Source organism: Oncorhynchus keta, chromosome 19, assembly GCF_023373465.1.
Source record: "Oncorhynchus keta strain PuntledgeMale-10-30-2019 chromosome 19, Oket_V2, whole genome shotgun sequence".
In the NCBI taxonomy this organism is placed as follows: domain Eukaryota; kingdom Metazoa; phylum Chordata; class Actinopteri; order Salmoniformes; family Salmonidae; genus Oncorhynchus; species Oncorhynchus keta.
The window spans coordinates 22,483,609-22,500,235 of record NC_068439.1 but is presented as its reverse complement, the minus strand read 5'-3'; the positions used below and the strand labels follow the sequence as shown (position 1 = coordinate 22,500,235).

At 43.6% G+C, this 16,627-nt stretch overlaps 1 protein-coding gene across 14 annotated transcripts in view; it reads right to left on the bottom strand.

The window, feature by feature from the left end:
* Positions 1-16,627, bottom strand: part of LOC118397982 (focal adhesion kinase 1) — a 187,769-nt gene that overhangs the window by 87,232 nt on the left and 83,910 nt on the right. For all 14 annotated transcript variants that reach the window (XM_052470051.1, XM_035792877.2, XM_052470044.1 and 11 more), the window contains one exon: positions 10,426-10,658. In XM_052470051.1, the coding sequence (XP_052326011.1) occupies positions 10,426-10,626 (201 nt within the window). In that variant the 5' untranslated portion in view covers positions 10,627-10,658. The remainder of the gene's footprint in view (positions 1-10,425; positions 10,659-16,627) is intronic.

Genomic DNA, 16,627 nt, shown 5'->3' with positions numbered 1-16,627 from the left:
TCAAGTAGCAGGAAAATGTCTACTCCAAGTGACACAAACAGAACCATATAGCTGCAGTTCTGCTGGTGATTGATTTGACATCGTTTTGTAGGCCAGGCGGCGGAACTGCCGGAATACAAGTGTACTCAACTTCAATGAGGTGGGATAAATACCACCAGAACCCATAATGGAGACAGAATAAATGGGAGAAATACCACCAGAACGGCTACAACTTCAAGATAGCATCAGTCAAATGTCATATTCATCTCCCACTTGTAACATAGAGCTGGGGAAGCATGAGATATACAGGGTGATTAAAAGCATGCAGTGACTAGGTCTGGTTCCACCATACGACAGACAAGGCCTTTATGAGAAGCAAAATGCACAATATTACATAGCCTTAACCCGAACCCTTTAAAATGTCACATGCCATCTGAATGGCTGTTTAGATACTATCTAAAAGCACAGCACATGTATACTCCCAGCAGACCTTGGGGAAAAGTAACTTGGAATGGTAGTCGCTGAAACATAGGCTAAATATCCCAAGTGATGCTTTTAAGTGTGCTGACAGGTTTGACCTAGAGCTTGAGAGCCAACCCTGAAAAGCATGGTCCTATTCATTAGGAACCAAACAACAGAAAACCAGCTGGCACAGGGAGAGGCTACCTCGACTTTTTCCGTTGCAAAACGTTTTAAAACCATTGCATGCCCTAATAAATATGACCAACATCTGTCCTGTATAATAACTTAGAGCAGAGTTCCCCTTGGCACTTAGGAGGAAACAGATGACGACGGCAACGAAAAGATGAAGACAAAGAAGAAGAAGACACTAACGGATTATAGAGACAGAATCAGAATGCTTACATGAACAGCTAGGGAGAGCAATCCAAACGGAGCATGACAAATTTCCCATCACATCACATTAGGCTAAAGATGATGACAGCCGCCTCTATGATGATATGACAGATTATCTCAAACAAACAAGCTAATTTTACTACCCTTTTTTCATTTTTAAGATCCAAAAAGAACATATCAAATCTCACTGGCATATAGTCATTTGGATTCTTGACAACCACAGAATTTCCATGTGTTTGCAATGGAAATAGAAAAGCACAATTCACATGCAAATTAGCCAATTCAAATGCAAACAAACCATGAACCTCTTATCAAGGTAAACATTGCATACAGTACACCTGGTATCAGATCATTTCATATTATTATGTACGTAAATCCAAAACACTCCATTCAGTGTCGTATGTTAGATTTGGTATGGTTACATAAGACAGGCCACTTAATGCAAAAAATGAAAGGAGGGTGGTTGGTCACGGTGGATGGGTGGGCATAATGCAAACGTCTAGCAACCCAAAGGTTGCGAGTTCAAATCTCATCAAGGACAACTTTAGCATTTTAGCTAATTAGAAACTTTTCAACTACTTTCTATCTTTTAGCTACTTTGCGTCTACTTAGCATGTTAGCTAACCTTAACCATAACCATTTTAGCTAACCATTCCTCTACCCCTAATCTTAACCTAACTCCTAAACCCCTAAACTAATCTTAACCTAACTCCTAAGCTTAACCCTAACCCCTAGCTAACGTTAGCCACCTAGCTAGAATTCGTAACATCGTACGGTTTGCAGATTTGTAACATATTGTACATTTAGCAAATTCGTAACATATAATACAAATTGTAATTCGTAATATATCATACGAAATGGGTGATGGACATTCACAAATTAATATATCCCATACGAAAATGTAACGGATTTACAGAATGACTACCAGGCACTAGGTAGATTGAATTACATGTCATTTTATGGTGTTATTATTGATAATATTTGTCCTATATGGATATCTGGAATCCCTATATAGTACGCTACTTTTGACCATAGCAGTGCACTATACCCGGGCAGGCAGAGTGCTATTGATGCAGTATGAACAGGATGTGTGTGTGTGATGGGATGAGGGGTCCTTGGGGAGCACCTCAGGGGATAGGAACATGATGTTTATTCTGGGATGGAACCAGGAAGCGGATGTGGATCCAAAACACAACGTACCTCATCCAGCCCTACAAATAAATACAGGCATCTACTGACTGCACTGAGACCACGCATAGGGCTCTGGTCAAAAGTAGTGCACGGTATAGGGAATAGGGTGCCATTTGGGATGCAACCCATGTACCATGTCTTAATGGTTTCCTTTCTCCAGAAAATAGGAGATCTAGGAGTCAGGATGTTGTGTGCCAGGAATCAATTCACAGCTTCACACCACTATAACTGAGTGTCATTGTCAGTGAGGGCAGGGATAATGTAGCAAAATGTCTTTCTGCAGACCAGTGTTTGCTTAGCCTGGTCTCAGATCAGTTTGTGCTGTTTTGCCAACCCTTATGGGATGCATGACAATGACCAGAGACCAAGCTAGTTGCTTGATAGCCTCTCTCAGTTCATCTACCTGAGGAGAAACAATGCTATTCCAATAATTCACACATGCCTTTAAATGTGTCCTTTGTGAAGGGTTTTCTGTAATTAGCCAACTTTGAGGCTTCAGGTGCGGCTTATGTGAGACCTAGGCTAACTGCCACTGAAGATCACAGAGCTAAGGCACAGCAACATCAGTAAAAGGTGCAATATGCAAAATATGCCATTTCCTGGTTTAAAACATTCTGATAGTTTGCCTAATTTTAGTTTATGTGACAAAATAAGCAATGTATAGTGTAAAGAATCATGGTACCGTCTAAACCACTGTGAAATCTCGTTTCAATAACCAAAAATATAGTATTTTCAGCTGTTTGAGTAAGACGCTAAAACAAAACTTAAGAACGAGAAGCATAGAATAGCGCACATAGAATATATATATACCGCTTCTTAGACTTGTTTTCAATAAGATTGACAGATCTATAACTCACATTTCTATTTGATTTTCGTCAAGGGCCCAAAAAGTCACATATTGCAGCTTTAAAAGAGAAAACGCAATCTGACGGAGCCACACAGACCTCTCTCTCAGTGAAGGGAGTTGAAGTGCAGTTAGACAGTTGAAGGGTGACAACAGAACAAGCACACTATGGTATTCCAATTTCAAAAACAATGAGGAATTGTGCTCTGAACTTTCAGTAACATATAGCAATTGATAAAGCAACAACTACACTGTTGAATCACTGCTCTGACGTGCAACACCAGTCTGTACAGCAGCATCTATACACTGGGCTCTAACAGCCAAAAGACTGCATCCAGTCAATTACTCATGCTCCTTCAGCGCAGCAGAGAAACAGAGTGACAGTCGATCAGTCTGTGTGTTTGTAGGAGATTCAGGAATACACAGCCAGTCTTTATCAGCTCTTCATGACTGTATGACAGGTATTTAAAATAAAAAATCTGTACACTGATTGGCTCTAGCTCTGATGCAGGGTGTGTGTGTGTGTGTGTGTGTGTGTGTGTGTGTGTGTGTGTGTGTGTGTGTGTGTGTGTGTGTGTGTGTGTGTGTGTGTGTGTGTGTGTGTGTGTGTGTGTGTGTGTGTGTGTGTGTGTGTGTGTTGTCACAATACCAGAATTTTGACTATGATACTGATACCAGATTTAGTATCCCAATACTCAATACCAAAATGATACCACAAAAAAAGAGAAGGCTTATTAGCCAAAGTCACAGAATGTCACTTGATCCAAATGAAATCAAAGTTTATTTGTCACGTGCGCCGAATACAACAGGTGTAAACCTTACAGTGAAATGCTTACTTACAGGCTCTAACCAATGGTGCGAGAAAAAAAAGTATGTGTGTATGTGTAAGTAAGTAAAGAAACAAAACAACAGTAAAAAGACATTTGAAAAAAGAGTAGCAAGGCTATATTCAGATACCTGTTGGTCAGGCTTATTGAGGTAGTATGTACATGTAGGTATCGTTAAAGTGACTATGCACATATGATGAACAGAGAGTAGCAGAAGCGTAAAAAGAGGGGTTGGCGGGTGGTGCGACACAATGCAGATAGCCCGGTTAGCTAATGTGCGGGAGCACTGGTTGTTCGGGCCAATTTAGGTAGTATGTACATGAATGTATAGGTTAAAGTGACTATGCATATAAGATAAACAGAGAGTAGCAGCAGCATAAAAGAGGGGTTGGGGGGGGCACACAATGCAAATAGTCCGGGTAGCCATTTGGTTACTTGTTCAGGAGTCTTGTGAATTGGGGGTAAAAACTGTTGAGAAGCCTTTTGTCCTAGACTTGGCACTCCGGTACTGCTTGCCATGCGGTAGTAGAAAGAATAGTCTTTGACTGGAGTGGCTGGGGTCTTTGACCATTTTTAGGGCCTTCCTCTGACACCGCTTGGTGTAGAGGTCTGAAGTGCCTTGCGGTCGGAGGCCGAGCAATTGCCGTACCAGGCAGTGATGCAACTGGTCAGGATGCTCTCGATGTTGCAGCTGTAGAAGCTTTTGAGGATCTCAGGACCCATGCCAAATCTTTTTAGTTTCCTGAGGGGGAATAGGCTTTGTCGTGCCCTCTTCACGACGGTTTTGGTGTGTTTGGACCAAATGAGTTTGTTGTTGATGTGGACACCAAGGAATGTGAAACTCTCAACCTGCTCCACTACAGGCCCATCGATGAGAATGGGGACTTGCTCGGTGCTCCTTTTCCTGTAGTCCACAATCATCTCCTTAGTCTTGGTTACGTTGAGGGATAGGTTGTTATTCTGGCACCACCCGGCCAGGTCTCTGACCTCCTCCTTATAGGCTGTCTCGTTGTTGTCGGTGATCAGGCCTACCACTGTTGTGTCGTCAGCAAACTTAATGATGGTGTTGGAGTCGTGCCTGGCCATGCAGTCGTGGGTGAACAGGGAGTACAGGAGGGGACTGAGCACGCACCCCTGGGGAGCTCCAGTGTTGAGGATCAGCGTGGCAGATGTGTTGCTACCTACCCGCACTACCTGGGGGCGGTGTGTCAGAAAGTCCATTATCCAGTTGCAGAGGGAGGTGTTTAGTCCCAGGATCCTTAGTTTGGTGATGAGCTTTGAGGGTATTATGGTGTTGAACGCTGAGCTGTAGTCAATGAACAGCATTCTCACATAGGTGTTCCTTCTGTCCAGGTGGGAAAGGGCAGTGTGGAGTGCAATAGAGATTGCATCATCTGTGGATCTGTTTGGGCGGTATGCAAATTGGAGTGGGTCTAGGGTTTCTGGGATAATGGTGTTGATGTGAGCCATTACCAGCCTTTCAAAGCACTTCATGGCTACGGACGTGAGTGCTACGGGTCTGTAGTCATTTAGACAGGTTGCCTTTGTGTTCTTGGGCACATGGACTATGGTGGTCTGCTTGAAGCATGTTGGTATTACAGACTCAATCAGGGACATGTTGAAAATGTCAGTGAAGACACCTGCCAGTTGGTCAGCACATGCCCGGAGCACACGTCCAGGTAATCCGTCTGGCCCCTCAGCTTTGTGTATGTTGACCTGTTTAAAGGTCTTACTCACGTCGGCTACGGAGAGCGTGATCACATAGTCGTCCGGAACAGTTGATGGTCTCATGCATGCCTCAGTGTTGCTTGCCTCGAAGCGAGCATAGAAGTGATTTAGCTCATCTGGTAGGCTCGTGTCACTGGGCAGCTCGCGGCTGTGCTTCCCTTTGTAGTCTGTAATAGTTTGCAAGCCCTGCCACATCCGACAGGCGTCGGAGCCGGTGTAGTATGATTCAATCTTAGCCCTGTATTGACGCTTTGCCTGTTTGATGGTTCGTCGCAGGGCATAGCGGGATTTCTTGTAAGCTTCCGGGTTAGAGTCCCGCACCTTGAAAGCGGTAGCTCTACCCTTTAGCTCAGTGCGAATGTTGCCTGTAATCCATGGCTTCTAGTTGGGGTATGTATGTACAGTGACTGTGGGGACGACGTCCTCAATGCACTTATTGATAAAGCCAGTGACTTATGTGGTGTATTCCTCAATGTAATCGGAAGAATCCCGGAACATGTTCCAGTCTGTGTTAGCAAAGCAGTCCTGTAGTTTGGCATCTGCTTCATCTGACAATTTTTTTATAGATCGAGTCACTGGTGCTTCTTGCTTTAATATTTGCTTGTATGCAGGAATCAGGCGGATAGAGTTGTGGTCGGATTTACCAAATGGAGGGCGAGGGAGAGCTTTGTCTCTGTGTGTGGAGTATAGGTGATCTAGAATTTCTTTCCCTTTGGTTGCACATTTAACATGTTGATAGAGATTTGGTAGATCTGATTTAAGTTTCCCTGCATTAAAGTCTCTGGCCACTAGGAGCGCCGCCTCTGGGTGAGTGGTTTCCTGTTTGCTTATTTCCTTATACAGCTGACTGAGTGCGGTCTTAGTGCCAGCATCTGTCTGTTGTGGTAAATAAACAGCCACGAAAAGTATAGCTGAGAACTCTATAGGCAAGTAGTGTGGCCTGCCCCCCTCGTCTTACCCGCTAGCTGAATATCCATGTCGTCATTCAGCCACGATTCCGTGAAGCATAGGATATTACCGTTTTTGATGTCCCGTTGGTAGGATATTCGTGATTTTACCTCGTCTAGTTTATTGCCCAATGATTGCATGTTGGCGAGTAATATTGACGGTAACGGCAGTGACGTTTGAAACGCTATTAGCCCGCACCCCGCTAACTATCGAGCCATTTCACATTGGTTACAAAAGCCTAATCTCGGGAGTTGATAGGCTTGAATTCATAAACAGCGCAATGTTTGAATCATAGCGAAGAGCTGCTGGCAAAACACACTAAAGTGCTGTTTGAATGAATGCTTATGAGCCTGCTGCTGCCTACCATCGCTCAGTCAGACTGATTACACCTGGTTAATATTGCCTGTTAACCTTTCTTTTAGCTAAATATGCAGGTTTATTAAAAATATATACTTCTGTGTATTGGTTTTAAGAAAGGCATTGATGTTTATGGTTAGGTACACATTGGAGCAACGATACGCACCGCATCGATTATATGCAACGCAGGACACGCTAGATAAACTAGTAATATCATCAACCATGTGTAGTTAACTAGTGATTAAGATTTTTTTTTTTTTAATTTAAGATAAGTTTAATGCTAGCTAGCAACTTACCTTGGCTTATTGCATTCACGCAACAGGCAGTCTCCTCGTGGAGTGCAATGTAATCAGGTGGTTAGAGCGTTGGACTAGTTAACTGTAATGTGTTCTTAATTGACTTGCCTAGTTAAATAAAGATCAAATAAAGGTGTAAAAAAAAAAAAGCATTTAAAAAATACATAAAAATTGGCCAAACCGGTGTCCGATTGTTATGAAAACCTGAAAATCGGCCCTAATTAAATCGGCCATTCCGATTAATCGGTGGATCTCTAGTCTCAAGATGGACAAATAGTACTATTGCCGCGTTTTTCTAGAGCACACTCGTTCGGTTTGCCTCGCCTCGCCGCTGCATGCAGAAAGAAGCCTTTATGCCCCGTTTACATCGTGACCTATTTCATTACGCCGTACTTCAACTTCATGTAATCTCATTCCGCTACTGGACGGAGAACATAGGATAGGGTATCACAACGCAAGACAAGATGGAGGAGAGCCTACTCTCATCAGAGATAGGATTTATTTTGGAGATTGCAAAATATCTTTCTACACTGACTTGCCTAGCTAAATAAAGGTTAAATAAAATTAAAATAAATATGACCTTTTCATTCAAGACAGGAGAAATATATAGCTTGAAGATTCCACTGTAGCTAGCGACCTCCACCCAATAATTGTCACCAAAATCAAAAGTCACTACCATCACAATAAACTTAAATGGGAGGCAACAGTCATAATATAATTGGCTAAACAGCCAATGTGTATTATTTATGACTAGTAAAAGGGTACTTTTAATAATGACCCATTATAGAAAGTGGTCATTGTTTACAATTTGTTAGCTATCCAATAAAGCCAACCTGAAACTCACATAGTTTTATATTCTTCTGTGATTTGCTAAAACTGTTCTTTGACGGACTCTGTCTGGACTGGAGACGTATGCGGTGTTCATCTTGCAACAGAGCCTTGAACAGCAAGGGGGTGTTGTGATTCCACTACTTTGTGGACATCCCCATTGAAAAAGCATGACATCCAGCGCTTCATAACGCTTATGGGTAATATTATCAAGGCTTACGAGTGATTTAACGATGCATCTATCTACAACGACCGTTATGTAACATGCTTTTCCTAAAACACAATGCAGAGAGAAAGGTCGATTGCACCACGCAGAGAGAAAGGTCGCTTGCACCACGCAGAGAGAAAGATCGCTTGCACCACAGAGAGAAAGGTCGCTTGCACCACAGAGAGAAAGGTTGCTTGCACCAGGCAGAGACAAAGGTCGCTTGCACCACGCAGAGAGAAAGGTCACTTGCACCTAGAAGAGAAAGGTTGCTTGCACCACGCAGAGAGCAAGGTCACTTGCACCTAGAAGAGAAAGGTCGCTTGCACAACGCAGAGAGAAAGATCGCTTGCACCTGGAAGAGAAAGGTCGCTTGCGCCACGCAGAGAGAAAGGTCCCTTGCACCACGCAGAGAGAAAGGTCCCTTGCACCTAGAAGAGAAAGGTCGCTTGCACCACGCAGAGAGAAAGGCCGTGAAGTGCATTGTTGGATCATGTGTCGATACAGGTAGGATCAAAAAGAAAGTGAGCACTGCTCTCAGATCAGCTTTCTCCATTCAAATCTTTCCTTAACATTAGAATTCACAATAATGACGACCAGCTCCTAGAGAGATATTATCGCCTACGCCTGCAAATATTGAGCTGGCTTATTCTAACGCTTACCCAATAAAAATGCATTAAATAACTGATTTGGCACATCAGTGTGCACATGTTAGGCTACACATAGCGAAATAGAATTCAATTGATTGAACATAAAACGCATTTCAATGATTGAAATAGACCTATAGCCTACTGTTTATATTTTAATGCAGTCATCTGGGTTTTTATTTGAAGAATATTTTTACACAACGCTTGCTTGTATCAACTGACATTGGCAACTTTGTACTTGTGGTCAACTTTGTTCTGAAGTTATCAGTGGCCACAGAGAGATGTTTAGCAGAGATCTTCTGTGTATAAAGTGGAGGGGGGAAAAAGCATCCAACGACACACTGAGCTGTTCTACGAGTGCTCTGACACACTGAGCTGTTCTACGAATGCTCTGACACACTGAGTTGTTCTACGAGTGCTCTGACACACTGAGCTGTTCTACGAATGCTCTGACACACTGAGCTGTTCTACGAGTGCTCTGACACACTGAGCTGTTCTACGAATGCTCTGACACACTGAGCTGTTCTACGAATGCTCTGACACACTGAGTTGTTCTACGAATGCTCTGACACACTGAGCTGTTCTACGAGTGCTCTGACACACTGAGCTGTTCTACGAATGCTCTGACACACTGAGCTGTTCTACGAGTGCTCTGACACACTGAGCTGTTCTACGAATGCTCTGACACACTGAGCTGTTCTACGAGTGCTCTGACACACTGAGTTGTTCTACGAGTGCTCTGACACACTAAGCTGTTCTACGAGTGCTCTGACACACTGAGCTGTTCTACGAGTGCTCTGACACACTGAGCTGTTCTACGAGTGCTCTGACACACTGAGCTGTTCTACGAGTGCTCTGACACACTGAGCTGTTCTACGAGTGCTCTGACACACTGAGCTGTTCTACGAGTGCTCTGACACACTGAGCTGTTCTACGAGTGCTCTGACACACTGAGCTGTTCTACGAGTGCTCTGACACACTGAGCTGTTCTACGAGTGCTCTGAGTGTCACGACTCCCACCGAAGGTGGCTCCTCTTCCTGTTCGGGCGGCACTCGGGGGTCATCGTCACCGGTCTACTAGCTGCCACCGATCCCCTTTTCCTTTTCTGTTGGTTTTGTCTTATTGGCTACACCTGTTTCTTGTTTGGGTTTTGGTTAGGGCTATTTAAGCCGGTTATGCCCGCCTGCTTTGTGCGGGCTTGTTTCTCTGTTCATTTTGTGGGTGTGCTATTTGCTTATTTTCTCCGGACTGTTTGGGTCCTGTTTTTGGGCCGGTCATTGTATGCACCTGGTGTTTCGGCGTGACCTTTTCTGTCACCGGAATAAATACGGGTCTCCTAAACCCTCTGCTCTCTGCGCCTGACTCCGCATCCACTACTACTACAAGTCGTAACACTGAGGCAGGAGTTGTTCTACGAGTGCTCTGAGGCAGGCGTTAGATTGCGAGTGTTTTCAAGTGCAATGTTAATAAGGATGGTTTTGGGAAACAGGTTCTAATGATGAACTTAGCCTTAAGCTGCTTTTGGGAAACCGGGCCCTGATCAATTCTCTCAATCACATGAGACACATTTGACAGAAGTACTGAATGTAACAAAAATTCTAGTACCAAACTGTTTTTTGTTTTATCGAAAAAGTTCCAAAGTGTCAGTATACCGTGCAACACTAGTATGTGTGTGTGTGTGTGAGACCCCTGTTGCCGTACATTAGCCCTCTGTCTTACCCTGACATCGGTGGCGTCCCCATGGCGGATGTTGCTGGCCCATGTGCTATGCTCGCTATTGCTCTCGAAGTGATGGAAGACCTTCAGGACCCTGTCAGGGGCCCCGGGAGCCCGCTCCGTGGCCGTGCCCGCACTGAGGCGCGACTTGGCCCCCCCAGCCAGGGCGTGGTTGAGGTTGGGGTCCAGGTAAGCTGTCGCCATACCTTTGCTGTGAGCTAGGTGTCTGTCATATTCTGTTAGTGTGGAGAGAGAGAGAGAGAGAGAGAGAGAAAAAAAAACCATATAATTAGAATTCCTGCTTTACTCCTATAAGGAGATTGAAAACGGCCGACAGTCCTCCCATTATGGCGTCGTTGAATTTATTGGGGATGCCCGTTCTACTGATACTAATTATATGGAAACAACACTGGATGACAATGGAGTAGAAACATCACAAATCGTCCCTGTAGTAGAAAACATGGGAAGTCAACAATGTGTCTTGAGAATCTTGATTATAACAACTTTTTGGAATCTGAAGAACATTCTGAGAGCAGAGACAGGCAGTGGACATATCATACTTCCTCACCGTTCAATGAGCCCATGATAATGATTTCTTCATGAATAAATGATGCATAGTGGGGAAAATTGTATCAGAAAGTTGGGAGGTGTGAAAAGGGTTCTCATCCATATTGCACAATGCAGAAAGGTGTGACAGACAACATGTAGCACATCAGTCTTTCCTTCTTTCACAAATGGAAAAGTGGCAAAGGACTCTAAGGAAAACATTAACAGCTACTTGGCCCACCGCGTCTCACTATAATCTCAATGGTGTATCTGGACTGGTGAATGAATCTGGAATTATATTATACAAAGAGCAATCTGTAGTAGTCAGTCACACATCCAGGCTCCAGATAGAATACAATCTAACAACTAGTGTGGATCTGTTGGGTGAATATACTATAACTAGTGTGCATCTGTTGGGTGAATATACTATAACTAGTGTGGATCTGTTGGGTGAATATACTATAACTAGTCTGGATCTGTTGGGTGAATATACTATAACTAGTCTGGATCTGTTGGGTGAATATACTATAACTAGTCTGGATCTGTTGGGTGAATATACTATAACTAGTGTGGATCTGTTGGGTGAATATACTATAACTAGTGTGGATCTGTTGGGTGAATATACTATAACTAGTGTGCATCTGTTGGGTGAATATACTATAACTAGTGTGCATCTGTTGGGTGAATATACTATAACTAGTGTGCATCTGTTGGGTGAATATACTATAACTAGTGTGCATCTGTTGGGTGAATATACTATAACTAGTGTGCATCTGTTGGGTGAATATACTATAACTAGTGTGGATCTGTTGGGTGAATATACTATAACTAGTGTGGATCTGTTGGGTGAATATACTATAACTAGTGTGGATCTGTTGGGTGAATATACTATAACTAGTGTGGATCTGTTGGGTGAATATACTATAACTAGTGTGGATCTGTTGGGTGAATATACTATAACTAGTGTGCATCTGTTGGGTGAATATACTATAACTAGTCTGGATCTGTTGGGTGAATATACTATAACTAGTCTGGATCTGTTGGGTGAATATACTATAACTAGTGTGGATCTGTTGGGTGAATATACTATAACTAGTGTGGATCTGTTGGGTGAATATACTATAACTAGTGTGGATCTGTTGGGTGAATATACTATAACTAGTGTGGATCTGTTGGGTGAATATTGTCACATGAAATGACGCTGGAGAGACGAAGCAGGTACGGGGAGTAAAATATTTAATAAATAACGGACATGGAACGAGACAGGAACAGCGTCAGCAAACAGGTAACACAAAACAAGACAATCAATGCAGAAGTGGGGAACAGAGCTGGTGAACTGACAAATATAGGGGAGGTAATAACAGTGAGTCCAATATCGCTGATGCGCGTGACGAGGGAAGGCAGGTGTCCATAATGGATGATAGGAGCGGGAGCAGACGTGACAAAAAAACTATAACTAGTGTGGATCTGTTGGGTGAATATACTATAACTAGTGTGGGTGTCTGTTGGGTGAGTATACTATAACTAGTGTGGGTGTCTGTTGGGTGGATATACTATAACTAGTGTGGGTGTCTGTTGGGTGAATATACTATAACTAGTGTGGGTGTCTGTTGGGTGGATATACTATAACTAGTGTGGGTGTCTGTTGGGTGAATATACTATAACTAGTGTGGGTGTCTGTTGGGTGGATATACTATAACTAGTGTGGGTGTCTGTTGGGTGAATATACTATAACTAGTGTGGGTGTCTGTTGGGTGGATATACTATAACTAGTGTGGATCTATTGGGTGGATATACTATAACTAGTGTGGGTGTCTGTTGGGTGAATATACTATAACTAGTGTGGGTGTCTGTTGGGTGGATATACTATAACTAGTGTGGATCTATTGGGTGGATATACTATAACTAGTGTGGGTGTCTGTTGGGTGAATATACTATAACTAGTGTGGATCTATTGGGTGGATATACTATAACTAGTGTGGGTGTCTGTTGTGTCTGTGGATATACTATAACTAGTGTGGATCTATTGGGTGGATATACTATAACTAGTGTGGGTGTCTGTTGGGTGAATATACTATAACTAGTGTGGGTGTCTGTTGGGTGAATATACTATAACTAGTGTGGGTGTCTGTTGGGTGAATATACTATAACTAGTGTGGGTGTCTGTTGGGTGGATATACTATAACTAGTGTGGGTCTGTTGGGTGGATATACTATAACTAGTGTGGATCTGTTGGGTGGATATACTATAACTAGTGTGGATCTGTTGGGTGGATATACTATAACTAGTGTGGGTCTGTTGGGTGGATATACTATAACTAGTGTGGATCTGTTGGGTGGATATACTATAACTAGTGTGGATCTGTTGGGTGGATATACTATAACTAGTGTGGATCTGTTGGGTGGATATACTACATGCATTCATCCAGCTTGTGTCAGCAGCACTGTTCCCTCTATGTGGCTGGAAAAGCCCAAAATAACCTCTCATTGTAGAAGTGAGAGAGTGGTTATATCCCAAACAGCACCCTTTTGCATGTCACACTACTTCTGACTAGGGCCCATAGGGCTCTGGTCAAAAGTAGTGCAGTATATAGGGAATAGGGTTCCAACTGGGACGCACACAGTGACTAAGCACTGAAAATGATGGAAAACAGGCTACTTGTTAATGTATTTGGCCTACAATGAAATGCCACAAATATGTGGTTTAGCGTGTGAGCTTTAAAGACATGGTCTGGAGAATTAAAAGACGTGTTCCAAATACACTTAACAACACAACTGTAATGGATACAAGGCTTGGCAGCAATGCAGTCAATTTGAGTACGGATGGTGGGCATTGCAACACAGTGCCGGGTAGAGTACGAACTCAAGGTTATAGCAGGGGCGCCTAAAGTGCACTGCTTTCATTTTTTCATCCAGGCGTACACAGAGCCAATGGCTCTCGTCAACAGCAAGTCACAGACAGACAGTTTGCACTGCAGTGCTGACTGAAACTGCTCTTTGTAATCTGAGAATCTCCCGGTCTAAGCTGGGGTCTGGTCCGTGGCTTCAGGCGGGGGAAAACACACACACACATGGCTGGGCTGTCAGATGCCCGACCAGTATCAAATCAACACACGGGCCAAACTGAGCAGCTCTTTCTCCCCAGGGGCCAGGATGTGTGTGTGTGTACTAGACATCATCTCTACTACAGTCCACTGGTCATCTGGGAGCCCTGGGCCCTGCTGGTCAGTGTGTTCAGTTTCCATGTTATTAACCGACAGATTAGATGCATGTCTACCACCAGTGAACAGGAGGACAGAACACACCCCTGTGGTGAGGCACCACGGGGACAGACCAGTATGGTCACACACATTCAGCTGGAAAGACAGGAGAGTTGTTAGCGGTTAGCGCTGGGGTTCTTGCCAGCAGATGAAATGTTTCAACTGCCACCTTAGTCTGACCATTAGCTGGCCTAAAATAGCGGTTTCTCTCCAGATGGGTCCACCTGCAGTCACACACACACACACACACACACACACACACACACACACACACACACACACACACACACACACACACACACACACACACACACACACACACACACACACACACACACACACACACACACACACACACACACACACACAAAAAACCTCCCTCAGCCGCACTACATCAAAGTTGAGTACTGTTATTGTCAACAGAGTGAACCCATCCAACCACACCCACCCAACAGTGCACCAGGGAAACAACCCATTTCAACAGTGAAATGCATACAGTAGCAGTAACAGACTGTCACCCATCTGATACAGAGTAAAGAGAGACTGTCACCCATCTGATACAGAGTAAAGAGAGACTGTCACCCATCTGATACAGAGTAAAGAGAGACTGTCACCCATCTGATACAGAGTAAAGAGAGACTGTCACCCATCTGATACAGAGTAAAGAGAGACTGTCACCCATCTGATACAGAGTAAAGAGAGACTCTCACCCATCTGATACAGAGTAAAGAGAGACTGTCACCCATCTGATACAGAGTAAAGAGAGACTGTCACCCATCTGATACAGAGTAAAGAGAGACTGTCACCCATCTGATACAGAGTAAAGAGAGACTTTCACCCATCTGATACAGAGTAAAGAGAGACTGTCACCCATCTGATACAGAGTAAAGAGAGACTGTCACCCATCTGATACAGAGTAAAGAGAGACTGTCACCCATCTGATACAGAGTAAAGAGAGACTTTCACCCATCTGATACAGAGTAAAGAGAGACTGTCACCCATCTGATACAGAGTAAAGAGAGACTGTCACCCATCTGATACAGAGTAAAGAGAGACTGTCACCCATCTGATACAGAGTAAAGAGAGACTGTCACCCATCTGATACAGAGTAAAAGAGACTTTCACCCATCTGATACAGAGTAAAGAGAGACTCTCACCCATCTGATACAGAGTAAAGAGAGTGTCACCCATCTGATACAGAGTAAAGAGAGACTTTCACCCATCTGATACAGAGTAAAGAGAGACTCTCACCCATCTGATACAGAGTAAAGAGAGACTGTCACCCATCTGATACAGAGTAAAGAGAGACTGTCACCCATCTGATACAGAGTAAAGAGAGACTCTCACCCATCTGATACAGAGTAAAGAGAGACTGTCACCCATCTGATACAGAGTAAAGAGAGACTCTCACCCATCTGATACAGAGTAAAGAGAGACTGTCACCCATCTGATACAGAGTAAAGAGAGACTGTCACCCATCTGATACAGAGTAAAGAGAGACTGTCACCCATCTGATAGAGTAAAGAGAGATTGTCACCAATCTGATACAGAGTAAAGAGACTCTCACCATCTGATACAGAGTAAAGAGAGACTGTCACCCATCTGATACAGAGTAAAGAGAGACTCTCACCCATCTGATACAGAGTAAAGAGAGACTGTCACCCATCTGATACAGAGTAAAGAGAGACTGTCACCCATCTGATACAGAGTAAAGAGAGACTCTCACCCATCTGATACAGAGTAAAGAGAGACTCTCACCCATCTGATACAGAGTAAAGAGAGACTGTCACCCATCTGATACAGAGTAAAGAGAGACTTTCACCCATCTGATACAGAGTAAAGAGACTCTCACCCATCTGATACAGAGTAAAGAGAGACTCTCACCCATCTGATACAGAGTAAAGAGAGACTCTCACCCATCTGATACAGAGTAAAGAGAGACGGTCACCCATCTGATACAGAGTAAAGAGAGACTGTCACCCATCTGATACAGAGTAAAGAGAGACTGTCACCCATCTGATACAGAGTAAAGAGAGACTCTCACCCATCTGATACAGAGTAAAGAGAGACTCTCACCCATCTGATACAGAGTAAAGAGAGACGGTCACCCATCTGATACAGAGTAAAGAGAGACTGTCACCCATCTGATACAGAGTAAAGAGAGACTTTCACCCATCTGATACAGAGTAAAGAGAGACTGTCACCCATCTGATACAGAGTAAAGAGAGACTGTCACCCATCTGATACAGAGTAAAGAGAGACTCTCACCCATCTGATACAGAGTAAAGAGAGACTGGTCATTTTCCCATCTGATACAGAGTAAAGAGAGACTGTCACCCATCTGATACAGAGTAAAGAGAGATTGTCACCAATCTGATACAGAGTAAAGAGAGATTGTCA